The 15,370-nt window shown below is 40.5% G+C and overlaps 1 protein-coding gene across 1 annotated transcript in view; it reads left to right on the top strand.

The window, feature by feature from the left end:
* The window catches only part of LOC110217522 (myosin-15), a 94,887-nt gene that overhangs the window by 63,780 nt on the left and 15,737 nt on the right, over positions 1-15,370 (top strand). The window contains 6 exon segments of the mRNA XM_078146138.1: positions 892-1,084; positions 1,548-1,751; positions 5,903-6,028; positions 9,092-9,262; positions 11,323-11,427; positions 15,093-15,188. Of these exon segments, the coding sequence (XP_078002264.1) occupies positions 892-1,084; positions 1,548-1,751; positions 5,903-6,028; positions 9,092-9,262; positions 11,323-11,427; positions 15,093-15,188 (895 nt within the window).

Genomic DNA, 15,370 nt, shown 5'->3' with positions numbered 1-15,370 from the left:
GCTGATCCCAGGGTATAAGGAATTGGAGTGATTGTTTGCCTTAGGCCTCTTGTCGGGAGGCTAAAACTAAGATGTACAGAAGGAGCTATATTCAACTCAATTAGATTCAACAAATATTAAGCACCTATTGTGAGCAGAGAAAATTGCCTTTTATGCTTTAAATGTTCTAGTATATTGTCATAGGAAATTAACTTTTTATTTCAGACTTGATTGTCATCTCCTTAAGAGCAGAGGCCATGACTTATTTCTCTTTAAATATCCTGTGTTTGGGGCTGGGAGAGATTCATGGAATGTCAGAACTGGGATAGACCTTAGAGTTCAATACCTTCATTTACATAGGAGAGAGCTGATGTCCACAGAAGTTAAGTAACTTGGCCGAAGTTTCACATCCAGTCAAATGACAGGATCAGGATTCTAATCTAAGTCTTCTTGTTCAAAGTCCAGAGCTTTCCCCACTACAATAAAGTCCATTAAATGCTGGTTGAATAAACCAGCGATATACATATACTTACTAGCCTAATACGTCAATTTCATGGTTTTTTGTTTTTTGTTTTTGGCAATTGGGGTTAAGTGACTTGCCCAGGGTCATACAGCTAATAAGGGTCAAGTGTTGGATCTGAGGTGGGATTTGAACTCAGGTCATCCTGGCTTCAGGGCCGGTGCTCTATCCACTGCGTCACCCAGCTGCCCCTCATGAGTTTTTTTTTTTTAAGCAAGAAGATTCCTGATCCAATTTTGTTAGCTCAGAAAATAGGGACCCCAAATTCTTCTTGTTGCTTAAATCACTGTAAACTCACCAGGTAATCCTTCTTAATCAAACACACACACACAAACACACACACATACACACACACATACACATTTATGTTCTGGCTGTCATCTGAAAACTAGGAGAGACCAGCAGCGCACCATTGATTCTCTGCAGTCGACTTTGGATTTGGAAGCCAAGAGCCAAGCTGAAGCCTCTCGGCTAAAGAAGAAGATGGAAGGGGACCTCAGTGAGATAGAGGTACAGCTCAACCATGCTAACCGACAGACATCAGAGGCCTCCAAATCTCTGTGCACCCTCCAGATGCAAATTAAGGTATTTCCATATTCTTCCCGGAAAATTAAATACTTCTATTTATAGAGATACAGCCTAAGGGATGGAAAATCCTCATTTACTCAACATTCTATACCAAGATCCCTTCCTGCAATTGTAGATGTAGAGCTAGAAGGGACCTCTGAGGCCATCCAGTCCAACATTTTACAGATGAGGAAACTGAGGTCTGGAGGAGTTAAGTGACTTGCCTCAATGTCACACAAGTAGCTTGTGGTGGGGATTTGAACTAAGGCACTTTGACTCTAAATCCAAGTTTCTTTCCAGTGACCATCCTGACTCCTCTCTTGAATAATTATTAGCCAGTAACAGCTTTTTAAATGTGCGCTCTCTCTCTCTCTCTCTCTCTCTCTCTCTCTCTCTCTCTCTCTCTCTCTCTCTCTCTCTCTCTCTCCCTCCCTCCCTCCCTCCCTCCACAATAAGACATTTCTTTTTTCCTTTGCTACAGAACCTACAAGTGCAGTTGGATGAAGCTACACACCAGAAGGAAAGTTTGAAGGAGAAAGCGATGGTGGCCGAGAGGCAACATGCTATCCTGCAGTCTGAATTGGATGAGTTGAGGTCTTTGCAGGAACGTACAGAACGTGGACGGAGATTAGCTGAACAAGAGCTTCTGGAAGCCACTGAAAAACTGAATATGTTGTACAACCAGGTAAGGATAATGAGGATGGTCTTTCACCTTCTGGCCACTACCTTGTAAGAGGAATGTTGACAAATAGGAGTATGTCCAGAGGAAATTAAAGGGTGTAGAAACCATGTCATATGTAGGATCATCAAAGGATCTGGGAATGTCTAACTTGAAAATGAGAAAATTAAGGAGAAACACAATCATGATCTTTAATATTCAAAAAGCTACCCTACTGAATAGAAATTTGATTTATTCTGCATGGATCCAGAAGGGAGAAGAAGAACAAAGGGTTAGAAGTTATAAGGAGACAGGTTTCAATTTAATATAAGAAGGAATTTTCTTCAAACGTGGACCATCTCAAAAAGCAATAAGTTTCTTTTCACTGAAAGTAGTCAAGCAAAAGCCGGATAAGCATCTACCAGGGACATAAGAGGATTTCTTCATTGTGTGGGAGGTGAGACTAGGTGCAGTGATGATACAAGGCATTTGCATACTCTAGGCAAGTTCTAAAATTATTCTCCCCTGTCTTACTGGCTGGAAGACCTTTCTTCACCATAAAACATATAATAATTCCTCACAAAATAAATGCCTACGGATCTCAGAGAAAGGCTTTTTCCAGCATGTCAAATGCCACATCCTATTGTATGTGGTTCTCTTGGCAACTATTGCCTTGCTAACCCTAGTCCCAGTTCTAGCTAGTTGACTTTGAAAGTCCCTTTTAACTCTTAATTCCTCCAGTTGGGGCCAAGAGATGGCTTGTGTAATTCCTTGGTTTCAGAGTTTACAGCAAAGTATATTTCAATTCTTGAAAACTTTGAGTATGAGATGAAGGTGGTCATGGTGTTTCACCACTCTTAATGAAGAAGAGGTGATGCTTTCTCTTAGGATGCTCAGTAACGAAGTAGCACAGTCAACAAATTCCAGTTAGTGGCCGATGGAGGAACAACATTCCATTATCCAGTAGCTGGAATTTGTTCCAGTTAAAGAAAACTACTTCTATCCAGAGCAATTTTGGAAAATTTCCAACTTGGAGGGGAAACAGTATAATGGGAAAAGCCCTGGTCTTGGAGTCACAGAGCAGGAGTTCAAATCGTGGCTTTGCTAATTACTTAATGTATGGCCTTGCCCAAGTGACTTAATCCACAGGGCCATAGGTTATTCTCTTTTAAAAGGCAGAGAAGGTGGACTAGGTGATCTCTACAGTTCCTGTTAGTTTTAAATCCAGTGATTTGGGTTAAAAATTGATAGAGCTAAGGATAAGATCTGCCAAGAAGATAAACAAGGATGGATTATAGAATCCGTGGTCTTTGCTTTGTAGTGCAATATCTTTTGCCTGACCCCAGAATAGCCTTTTACATGAGGGAACCTCCCCACTAGTTCTATGAATGCAGAGTTCTCATCACTTCAGAACTGTGTCCTGCTGGAGAGATGGGTCCCTGCGTGTTAGCCTAAACAGAAAGTTACCCCTTCACTATGTGGGCTCTTTTGTAGCCCATCTTTCTTTCTAGGATCTCCCCAGCCATCCACATTCTGTTTGGTTCCAATCAATCCATATACTTGAAGTTATAATGGACTGACTAAATGGGTATATAGTTGTGTCCTGGTTTAATAAATTCTAAATGAACATTTGGAGAGGCAGTTTGACATAGTAGAGGGAGGACAGACCTTGGAGACTAGGGTACCTAGGCTTAAGTCCTTGTTCTGACACAATACTAGCCATGTGACCATGGATAAGTCACAACTCCTTTGTTTGCTTTAAGTTAATTTTTATTTTTATTCTGAATTTAGCAAACACCTTATGAAATGACCTTTTGAATATGCATAGCAGCATAGAAAAGGAGGACTGTATATGTAACTGCAGGTGCCCCCCAGACTATTCTCTATTGATATAAATTATAGAACATTTGCTAATCTAGATTGGTGGAATGTTTCCATACTGGGAGTTCTCTAACACTGTCAATATCTCAGATTAAAAACCAGAAAATGCAAAAGAAAATTTAGATTTGCAAAAAAGGGGGGGTATGACTATTTATCTTGAAAAATTACTTTCTCATTGAAAAGATTCCCATAGTTATTCCTTTTGCATAGTAAACTTCTCTAGTGACCCAGGAACTCAGTATCCTTGTCTATAAAAGGAAAAGGTTAAACTATGCTTCTCTGAGTTTCCTTCTAGTGCTGATGTTTTATGGTCCTGTGAAAATGACATTCACTTTATACACAACTTTTCAGAAACATACTTGTCATATAAAATGACATACCTGTTATTTGGTCTGGATCTGTGATTGCACTGGTGTAGAGAATGCTCTGGTGAGGAAATTTCTACTACTAATACAGATCTGCAATTATTCTGCAACTCATAGTCAGAAATTTGCCCAGGGCACTGAGAGGTTAAGTCAAACAATCAATCAGTTGAATTTCATTAAGCATCTGCAATGTGCCAGGTGCTGTGCTAAGCTCTAAGCACTTAGTTTAAGTTATTTTTCCAGGGTCACATGACTGGTAGGGGTCGGAGATGGGCCTCAAACCTAGCTCCTCCTGACTCCAAGGGGTCTCTATCCATTATGCTATGCTGACTCTCTAAAGTGAGGTACCACCTATATAGCCAGCATCTTGAAACTACATACCTATAACTATAGCTCACCTCCTACTGGACATGCCTACAGAAATAGGAACCAAGGAGGATGGGGATGGGTCATGGCCTTGGGAAGATTGAGGGTAGGACTATATTATGAGAAAGAATCAAGGAAAACAGACTTATTGTCAATGAATCCTTCTATGGAAGAAGTAGGGGACTAGCCATAAGGCTAGAATAGATTCTTTTCTATTTCTGAATTTAAATCCGGACACCAAGAAGGTATTAGTTGGGAAGGAATTAATGAAATGATAATGGGTGAGAAATTGCCATATGAAGCCTTTATGTACAAGGCACTCTCTTTGATCTAGGCATCATCACACCCTTAGTAAAGTTGTGCTCATAAATACAGGCTAAAAATTAGCAGCTATAAGATCTTTGATCTACTGTGCTAGAGCCATTGGAGGAAAGGCAGAATCCAGCATTGTAATGGAGACTCCCAGTAGGGAATCAACAAGAGAGGGAATAAGATAGGAGTCTTTGTGTGCCACTTTGCAGTGGAAGAGAGACAGGGAGAAATTGGAGTATGGGATAGGAATGGGAAGGGAGAAAGGAGCCAAAGGAAAGACAAGAAGCTCTTTCTTCTTTCCTAAGTGGCCCAGCTGGTGAGTGAAGTTTTCCCCAGGCTCTATAAGGTGTCTCCACTTGACCTCAACTTCTGATCTAAGGGCAGTGACTGCTTACCACATCAAGGAGTGGTGGGCATGCAACCAAATTCCCAAGCATGGAGAAGTCAAAATACATTTTCTGGGGAGTTTGCACTTTCTGGAAATGATGGAAGACATCACTTTGCACTGATTCAGACCTTTCGCTACTTCACAGCTGAGATGAAACATATACATGAGGATAATGTGTACTTTGTGTGTGTGTGTGTGTTGGGGGTCTCTAATGTGAATTCTTTGAGTTTATGCCTATTTAGAAAAATAGCTTAGGGAATCAAAATAGGAGACCCTGTCCCCTGCCCACCTGACCCACCTACCCATGGATATATAATAGGAATTCTGGTCCCTGGGGCAAATTCAGTTGGTTGAATACGACCTCTTCTTTCTCAAAGTCAGCACCAATCCTCTTGGGGGGAGGAGTGACCATTCTTCCCCCCCCCAAAAAAGTAACCCCTAAGGCTAAGCTGATATAGGAGAGGCAACACGGTACAGTGGAAAGAGCACAGGCTCAAGAGTCGGAAGTCTCAGGTTCACATTGCACTTCTGATATTTACCTCATGGCATTTTCCTGGCAGAGGATTGTGAAGTGCTGGAGTGATGAGCCATATGTTCATGGAGGGGAGGAAGCATACAGTTGGATGTTATTACCCCAGGACAAAGCCCCAGTTGCCCCTTCTTAATTATGCCTATTCATCTACCTTCTTCACTGCTGATTAGATTTTGTCTAAATGAACTAATCAATTGTGGGACTCTATGTAGTTATTTTTAGGCAGTTCTAAGGTAATTATTTGCTTGCCTGCCTTCCTTCCTTCCTTCCTTCCTTCCTTCCTTCCTTCCTTCTTCCTTCCTTCCTTCCTTCTTTCCTTCCTTCTTTTTTTTAGAATACAAGCCTGCTCACTCTGAAGAAAAAATGGGAAACTGACAATGCCTGTATGAAGAAAGAATTAGAAGATGCAACAGAAGAACGTCGGAGCGCTGAAGAAAAAGCTAAGAAGGCAATTACTGATGTAAGGAGATGGTTGGTTCCCCACTGTTTTCTGAAAACAGTCTTGGGCTATGGTTGAGGGGCAGTATCAACTACGGGGCAACAAACAAGGGTAGTGTCTGTGCCATTCCCCTGCCTCATGACCAGGAATAAGTTGGTTGGTCTCTCTGTATCTAACTCTATTTGAAAAACATCAGCTCATGCTATCTTCCTCCTAACTGTTTCATGAAGTAATGAGGATAATTGGATTGATCCATGTAAAGCCTTTTTACAAGAAGGAAGCAAAAAAGGGATACAAACCATTTGTAATGTGAGAGTCAATATGTCTTGTGTTCTACAAACATCATAAACTTCCTGCCATCCCTTGCAAAAAGCTTTCAAATAGCTATTTGCCTCAACTCAGTAATGGTTTGTGTCAATGAGTGGGAAAGAATCCTGCATCCATTTTTTTTTTTATAATTCATATACCTCCTGGGAGGCAAGAGCAGGCTAGTAAAGAAAGATCTGGGGGTTTGAGAAACTTTCAGTATTTCTCTTTAGTGGAGTTGTAGGTGTTTCTCTTCCATTGGCAATACTACTGTCTTGAATCCATGCAAAAACCTGGCACTTTGGGTACAAAGGAGAAAGAGAGAAAGATCCAGAGAAATTAGAATTTAATGAGGGCTTCCTTTAGGGATTGTTAGAATCCTACAGAATAGAAGATTGCGTGTCCATAGTTCCTCCAAGTAATGGTCTGAGTCAGAATCATAACTAGCGCAAAGCAACTGAGATTTTTTTCCTTAAGGTGCCAACATCCAAAGGGGACTTTATTCCTCACTCCACTGCCCATATCTGAGCTTCCACTGTGAAGATCCTGTAATCATGATATGTTTCTCCCACAGCTCACCTTCTTCCACACCTGTCGTCCACATCCTTCCCAAAGCTTGAGTAGTCAGGAACTATTGACCATGTGTGTCATAGAGGCATGGCCTGGACTCTCTAGAGGATGGAATAGATTGTCCTCTGTGTTACCCAATCACTTGCTCTCTCCCTCACCAAATGTCACAAGAATTCCTAGTTATATTTTGACCTGAGCAATAAACCTCTAAAGACTTTCCCTAAATCCCAATAGCTGTGCTAATTCTGAGTCTGGAACTCTCTACAGAAAGTATGGGACGAGGATGAGCACTGTCACTCAGACATTCTGAATCAAAGCAGATGCTGGTAGAAGGGAGATGGGTGGTGGCTTGAGAAAGCTTGAAAATGTATTTGCTATCCAAGAACAAACAATTATCTGAATGTTTGTGAACTCTCATCCCCAGAGAGTAGCTTATCTCTGCTGAATTCTCTCTCCTCTTTCCTGTCTCTGTTTGACAAGTTTATGCAGTAGCAGGTTATAAAAAGCTGAAACTCCTAACACTGGCATCTTATTAAGCTGTCCTTGACAATTTTGAGAAGTGAAAACTCCTCCACAGCCTCTCCACAAATCCATTCAGTCTCAACCAGCTCTGCATAGGGCCGTCTGGAGATGTCTCAGGAAATCATACCATGTCCTGTCCTCTCTGTCTTTCTTGGGATCTCTCACACACTTGGTGTTAGGCAGATGACTGGGAACTTGACAAATAGATAAAGCTTTAATTCTGAGGGGCAGTGTTGCCAGAGACTGTTAAATGAATGAAGGACAGCTCTTAATGAAGTACAACACAATGTGAATGGACATCAGGCTAAAGCCAGGGATATGCTTCACAGACAAAAGTTAACCCAACTCTGCCCTGCTCATTGGAATTAGGAATGGTAGCCTGATTTGAGGTCCTTGAAGGCTACATTTAATAACTCTAATTCTGTGATCTGTGGATTTAAATGAGACAGGAAAAAAAAAAAACTTTAGAATGAATGATTAAGTAAACTGTGGTACATTAATTCAATGGAATAGGAAGACAATATAGCATAGTGAAGAGAGTTCTGGCTTCAGAGTCAAGAAGATTTGGGTTCAAGATCTGTCTTCGATATACTGGTTGGTATACAAGGACAAGTAACTCTAGCTCTTAGATTCTTCAGAAGAATCTAAGATTCTAGATTACAGAGAAGATGCTGACCTGTATTGGTAGAGGAAGAGTCCTCATTTGGGAATTCACTATACTAGGGAAATAACAGATCTCATGTCTCTCTCTCTCTCTTTCTCCATATATATGTATATGTATATGTGTATACACATATGTACTGCATACACACACATGTATGTGTGTGTACATATACCTATAAGTACGTACATATTATATATGTGTATGTATATATGCACACATACATATATGTGTATTTTATAGTGCTTCATTAACCAAAAAGAAGAAATCCATTTTTATCTAGACTTTTCCACTTCTTCCCTAGAGTCCACTGCAAAGATTTCCACATTTTCTTTGGCTCAATATACATAGTAGAGTTTGCCAGCTTCCATGGGACGCACACCCATGATGTTGTGTGATGGCGCCAATCTGGCTGCAATACAGCCTTGAGCTTGTTCTTCCTCCGGCTTTTCCCGAGACCTAAACCATGCCCAATCTGGGGAGACTGAAACGTGGCAGAGCCAACAATAGCTGCAGAGAGACGGAAAGATGGAGAGGAAAGAAGCAACAGTGAGGCCTAACACTCCACCAAACCCTAAAAGTGCAACAATTGGATTATAGATTTACTAGAAGGTATCTTAAGGGCCATTGAGTCCAACTACTTCATTTTTATTTCAAAAATAATTTTACATGCCTTTGTAAAGTTTCTCCCATCACCTCCCAAGCAAAACCAACTGACCCACCAACCCAAAAGTCAAAAACAAAACATGCATCATAAGCAGCAAAACAAATTTCTGCATTGGCCATGCATGAAAATGTATTTTAAGTTTATCACCTCTCTGGTAGGAGATGAATCAACTGCTTCATTTTACATCAAAGAAAATTGAGATGTCCAGGTTCATTAACTTGCCCAGCACCACACCACTCATAAGAGTCTAAGGCAGGATTTGAACCTCAATCTTCCTAATTCCCCATCTCATGCCTTATCTATGGTACCATATTGTAAGGGTGGCTAGAGGAATAATGCCATCTTTTTCTCATTCCAGGCAGCATTGCTGTCTGAGAATTTGAAGAAAGAACAGCACACCTGTATTCACATGGAAAGGATAAGGAATAACATGGAACAGACCATTACAGACTTACAGAAAAGACTAGAAGAAGCTGAGCAGAGTACTGTGAAGGGGGGCAGTAAGCAGATCCAGAAACTGGAATCCAAGGTATGGGTTTGGCTTCGAATTGGGATAGGTCCCATTAGGACCCATTACTAAGGCAGCTGGAGATATATTGGGAACACAGATAAGGCAGAAGGCAAGAGCTCAAAGCATCACAATAGAAAGAGGAAAGAATCTTGAATCTTGGGCCCACATTTGCCTCACCCCCCCCCCTTTTTTTGACATTTGGAAGAAGAATGAACAGGAGCAACAACGTCTGATTCCCCATACGAATGCTTAGGAGCATTATGCTCCATTTCCCAGGGAACTCCATCTTTCCCAGGCCTGGCCTTGAATTTAGGGGCTTCTCTCCATAGTCCCACCCAAAGCCCAACATCACTTCCCCAAACCTCAAGGAATTTTTTTTCCTGAGTTCCACACACTGCCTAGGCCCTGCTACCCTGACCACTGTGCTGTTTTCCTTGAGAATGTTCAAGGCTTACAGGTTACCTGATCTTGGTTTAGTGTTTCCTTATTGTTCTCAGGCCAACAGATAAGGCATTTCTAGAGTAAACCATTGTATTAGGTGGTTCCAAATGGTCTTGGGATAGGCAGGCAGGGGTCAAGGTGGCAGAATCTTTATTATATCTGCCCATTTGTGGGGGGGCATTTTGCTGTAGAAATTAATGCACACAGATGTATATGTGTATATACACGCAGATGTATGTATAAAACCATTATATATAATGTAGATAAATATAATGGTCCTGTACTATATACATACATGCATCTATATGTGCATGCACATATAGATGTGTATACCAGACCATTAAATATGTATTATATATAATAGTCCTGTACTACAATAGCTTTATACACACACATACACATACCCATACACACATACAAATATATGTGTGCATATGTGTATATGTATAAGTATATGTATATTTATATCTATCTACCTGTCTATCTATCTATTTCCTCTACTACAATAGCATCATGGTACACATAGCATTTAGAGCACTGGATTTGGAGTGAAGATGACCTGGATTCAAATCCTACCTCCAGTATTGCAAACTCATGTACAAGCCACTTAATTTCTCTAAGCCTCAATGACCTCATTTGTAAAATAGTGGCAGTAATATATCTACTTCACAGGGTTGTGAGGACTGAATCAGATGATGTCTGTATAGCATTTTGCTTCAGTGCAATCTAAAAATCATTGGTTGTTATACAAGCTGTAACATCTGCCTTTTTTGAATCATTCTATAAGACAACATATTAATCGTTCAACTGCAAAGCCCTTCAAGACTTACAAAGTCCCTTCCTTACAATGGCCTTGTGAAGTAAATAGTACAGGCATCCATCTTCTTAAGCCTCAGTTTCTTCATTTGTAAAATCAGAATAATGACTGAATTGTCTAGCATCACAAGGTTAAAAATGTAAGATCCTAGGTCTTGCAGCTCTCTACTACCTACTGCCTCTCAACATTGCAATCGTAACTGTGCTACATCTCGAATGGTATGTGATTACATACAAACCACAAACTTATATTCTATGCCTATGCTTGATTCCAAGTTCCATTATTAGGGTCTTAAATGTCATGACTGAACAGGGGAAAGTCTTAGTCCTTTCTCACATCTGAAGTAGACTTTGAACCATGGGAGAAACAGGCTAGTTCAGGGGTGGGGAACCTGTAGCTTTGAGGCCATATGTGACCTTCTAGGTCCTCGGGTGCAGCCTTTTGACTGATTCCAAGTTTTACAAGCAAAACCTTTTATTAAGGAGATTTGTTATGTGGAGTTTGGATTCAGTCAAAGGGCTGCACTTGAGGACCTAGAGAGCCACATGTGGCCTCAAGGCTACAGGTTTCCCCACCCCTGGGCTAGTTCATGAATAGTTGATAAATAGACCATTTAAGATTTCAAAAGGTCCTTTCAGTTCTGGTCCAGTCTTCAAGAAAAAGAATTGTCCCAAACAGATAACAATATTTTTAGAGGCCACAATATAGAGAGATTCTCCAGCATTCCTTAATTATCCCCCTTCCAATGATTTTGTGGGCTGGCCAATGGAATGACCATTTTTCCATCAACCAGTAAACTGAGGTGCTGTTTTGGTTGCAGATCTGTGAATTCGAAAATAAACTAGAATGTGAAGTACGTCGGAGTTCTGAGGCCCAGAACAGAACCCTTAAATTTGAGAGGTCCATCACGGAGCTGACTTATCAGGTATTGTGGGAAAATTATTTGAGGCAGTGAGGTGATACAGTAGACAGAGTCCTGGACTTGGAGTCAGGAAGATCTGAATTTGAATCCTTCCTCAACCATTTATTACTGATGAGACCTTGGGTGGTAAGTGGCACTTAGCCGCTCATTGCCTCAGTTTCCTCATTTGTAAAATGAAGGTAAATAATAGCATTTATTTCACAGTGTTGTGATAATGAGATAACAACATAAAGTACTTGGTGAACCTTAAAACACTAAATAAATGCTAGCTAATATTATTGTTGTTGTTTTTGTTGTTATGCTTTTTCATTGTTGGTCCTTTCCGGAAGAAATGTAGCCTTTAAAACCTAAAATGACTTTCTCTCTCCCACTGCTTTCACTCTCCATCTTTCTTGGTCCTCAGTCATAGATACAGACTCACCCTTCCTGGTCTCCCATGTTGTTAGTGGTATGGGTGGGCCCCTCCCCTTTCAGAGCTCTCAGGAAGCAGGAGCTGACTGGCAAGCCGCAATTAAAAGTGAAAAGCTATTTATATATTCAAGTCATTTTTCACAGTTGATGTCTACAGCTCCCTCAGAAAGACGACTTTCTCTATGATGCTGGGTGAGAACAGGGTATAAATGAAGAGAATGGTAGGCAGTCCAAGCCAGCTACCGTGGGATGCTTAATAGGAAACTGGACCAACATGGAAAGAACAGCCAATTCTGCTCCCAATTTTCAGGTTCCACAAAATTTAAAGATACAGAGCAGCCTAATGATCTACGTTACAACATGTATATATTATTAGCAGGCTATTTGTCAGCTAGGTTTTATCACCTTCGGCCCTCAAATATTCTTTACTCGATGACATCTCATGAGACTTTATTAATATTGTAGATTTCTTCCAAAGTTAGTGGTCACTGTCTTTTTTTCCCCTCTATAGACAGAAAAATGCCATACCTCCAAAAAGCCCCACAAGTTGATTTCAGCACCTCTAAAATAACAATACAAGCCTGCAAATGCAATGCATTTAAGAGAAAGAAAAAATAGACCCGAGAAAATAAAAATCAATCAGGGGGAAAAAGTACACCCATACAGACCAAAAGACCCCATCTTGCTCTAGCCTCACTGTACAATATAGTTCACTTGCTAATTTCAAAGTAGAAAAGCAAAAAAAGTATGAAGACAGTAATTTATAGACCTTACTCAGATAAAGGATGCTTGATCCGTATCTAGCTGCTACAGGCTGGAACCAGCCCATCTGGGAGTCAGGAGACCAAGATTCTATTCTGGGCCCTGCTTCTGATTCTTCGTCTGACCTCCATGCCAACATTTCTCCACCTCTATAACAGGGAGGATGGTGTTAGTAATTGGCAGTAGATAATGTTTCTGAAGGGTTGCGATATTTTCAGAGGGAATGTTCAGGGAATACAAAGTATAGCCATTACTTGTAGAGTTTTTCCTTCAATCCTTGTCAAGAATGTGCAACTCACCCTGGAATCAAATACTTCTCTAGACTAAGCTGAGAATGGAAAGCAGTAATGGTATAGTGGGGAGCATTTTGGTTTAGACTTAGAGGATCTGGGTTTGAAGTCCAGAACTGAAACTAACCACTTGTCTGACCTTGAGCAAGTTGCTTAGCATCTCTGGGCTTTAGCTATCTTACCTATGAAAAGAGGAGTTTGGGCTTAGGTGACCCTTAAGCATCCCTTCCAACTCTAACTCTTTGATCCTTTGGTTCTATGAGGCCCTAGAGAACGAAGGACAAATCACAACCACAGGAAAATTCCTTGGGGTGCATGTGGCCAGCTAAGCCCCTCAAAAACCTGAAAGAAAAACCTGCATTGTGCTAATCTGCTCCTGAGAATGGGGGAGCAGCTATTTTTTTTTAACTCATGTGCATGCCACTGAGGATGAATTGTGTTCCTTATTAATAAAATGTTTATATTTCCCCATTCATTTTTCTTCTTTTTATAAGCAACTTTACTACTGAACAAAATACCAAAGATACACAATTTCCTCCACTTTTCAGTGTCTTAAAGAATGCTTTCATGTTTACTTATATAGTAGCTTAGTTTTTAGGAAGTATAGGCTGGTCCAGGAATGTGCTAGAGCCAAGCTTTTGTTAGCTCACAAGAGCTGATTGTTAATGTTTTAGTATGATTGTTAAATTTTCACCTCTGAAATCAGCAAATACTAAATCTTACCTTGATTTATTGTTTTGTTAATTGTCTAGACTTAAAAAAGTGATGGAGAAAATGTGAATGATGTCAATGAAACTTAAAATTGTGCATTGTGCACGTTGTTTTTGGAGAACTAGCACCAACACACCCCTGGTAGTATCCTTTACTGACAGGCTCAACGTAATTATTTTGGAGATAATAACTATTCAATCCATAGCTCAAGTCCCAATCTGACGCATTAGTTTCTTGCTAGATAATGCCATAGACACATAAATCCAATCAGCAAAAGCATTTAATTAAGACATGCAACAACACAACAAAATTAGGAACAGAATCAATTAGTAGAACATTTTCTGCACCTGTACACAAATAGATAAAATCTCTTACACTTTACAGGGCCAGTTAAAAACAAATGTGGTGAGTGGTAAGTCGGTCTGACTAGACTGTGGGGTTTATGTGAAGGAGTTAAGGAGTCGTGACAGAGTGGGAACAGATCATGGACTACTTGGAGAGACAAGCAGAGGGGGTCTGAACTTCGTGAAGCAGGCAATGGAGAACCTCTGTAGGTTAGAGAAGGGAGGACTGAAGTGACCGAGGCAGAGTTTCAGGAAGATGAGTCTAGCCCCAGGGTGTAGGATTATTGGAGAGAAGAGAAAATAGAGGCAGGGAAAAAAGCACAGAATGTTATAATAGTCAGGACCTGAATAATATGGTAGTAACGGTAATGGAGAGGAAAAAGCGCACCAGAAAGAAATTTCAAAGAAAGAATAATTGGATACAGGAAGGGTGAAGGAGGAGGAAGTCAAGAGATTACAGAGATTTCTAGCTTAAAGTATTGGAATATTGGTGCTATCACTGAAAGTCAGGAAAGTTGGGCAGGAGTGTTGATTTGAGAAATTATGTAAATAGCTCTCAGCTCAACATATCCAAAAACTAAAATCAAAGTGTAGGCACTTGGAAACATGGATCTGTAGCATGAGTAAGAAGTCACGACTGTCGATAAAGATTTGAGAGTCATAATATGCCAGATTTAGAGCTCGAAGGGGTTCTAAAGCTCATCCACTCCAATCCTCCCATTTAACAGATAAGGAACCTGAACCCCAGAAAGGTTAAATGGCTTGGCTAGCAGAGAGGCAGGATTTGAATCCCAGGTCTCTGGCTCCCAATCTAGCAATCTTTTCCTGAGTCATCTGCAAAGGGATGTCTAGTTGAAGCCATGAGAAAGAGAAAGACTGACAGATAGGGACAGAGACAGAGACAGAGACAAAGACAGAGAGGGACAGAGACAGAGAGAGATTACATAAGAATTTTAAGAGCCCAAAATGCTCAATTTGTACATCAGAGCAACAGAGATGATTCCATTGAATAAATGATTGACTCTCACTAACAAGAATGTTTAAGAGGAGGTACTTGCACCATTTGCTCACGATGTAAGACTTCTCTCAACCTCATGGGTCTGCTTGTCCTTCCTAAATTATCTTCATTTATGTCCTCTTGTGCTTGCAGGCAGAGGAAGATAAGAGAAATCTAAGTAGAATGCAGACTCTGATAGATAAACTGCAGCTAAAAGTGAAAAGTTACAAACACCAAGTAGAGGCTGTGGTAAGTACCAGGGGCAACCACTCTCTCTCATAAAACTTACCTATTCTGTGACTATTCCCATTCAGTTGTCACCTGGGAAAATAATCTAATGATTGAATATTTAATAGAGTGTTTATGGAGCGATGACAACAAGTACACATAGCTTTGAAGGAGTGACACATTAACTGAGGACCCTTAAAGAT

Source organism: Phascolarctos cinereus, unplaced genomic scaffold (genome assembly GCF_003287225.1).
Source record: "Phascolarctos cinereus isolate Bilbo 61053 unplaced genomic scaffold, phaCin_HiC Scaffold_726;HRSCAF=1367, whole genome shotgun sequence".
In the NCBI taxonomy this organism is placed as follows: domain Eukaryota; kingdom Metazoa; phylum Chordata; class Mammalia; order Diprotodontia; family Phascolarctidae; genus Phascolarctos; species Phascolarctos cinereus.
This window is presented reverse-complemented; position numbering and strand designations above follow the sequence as displayed.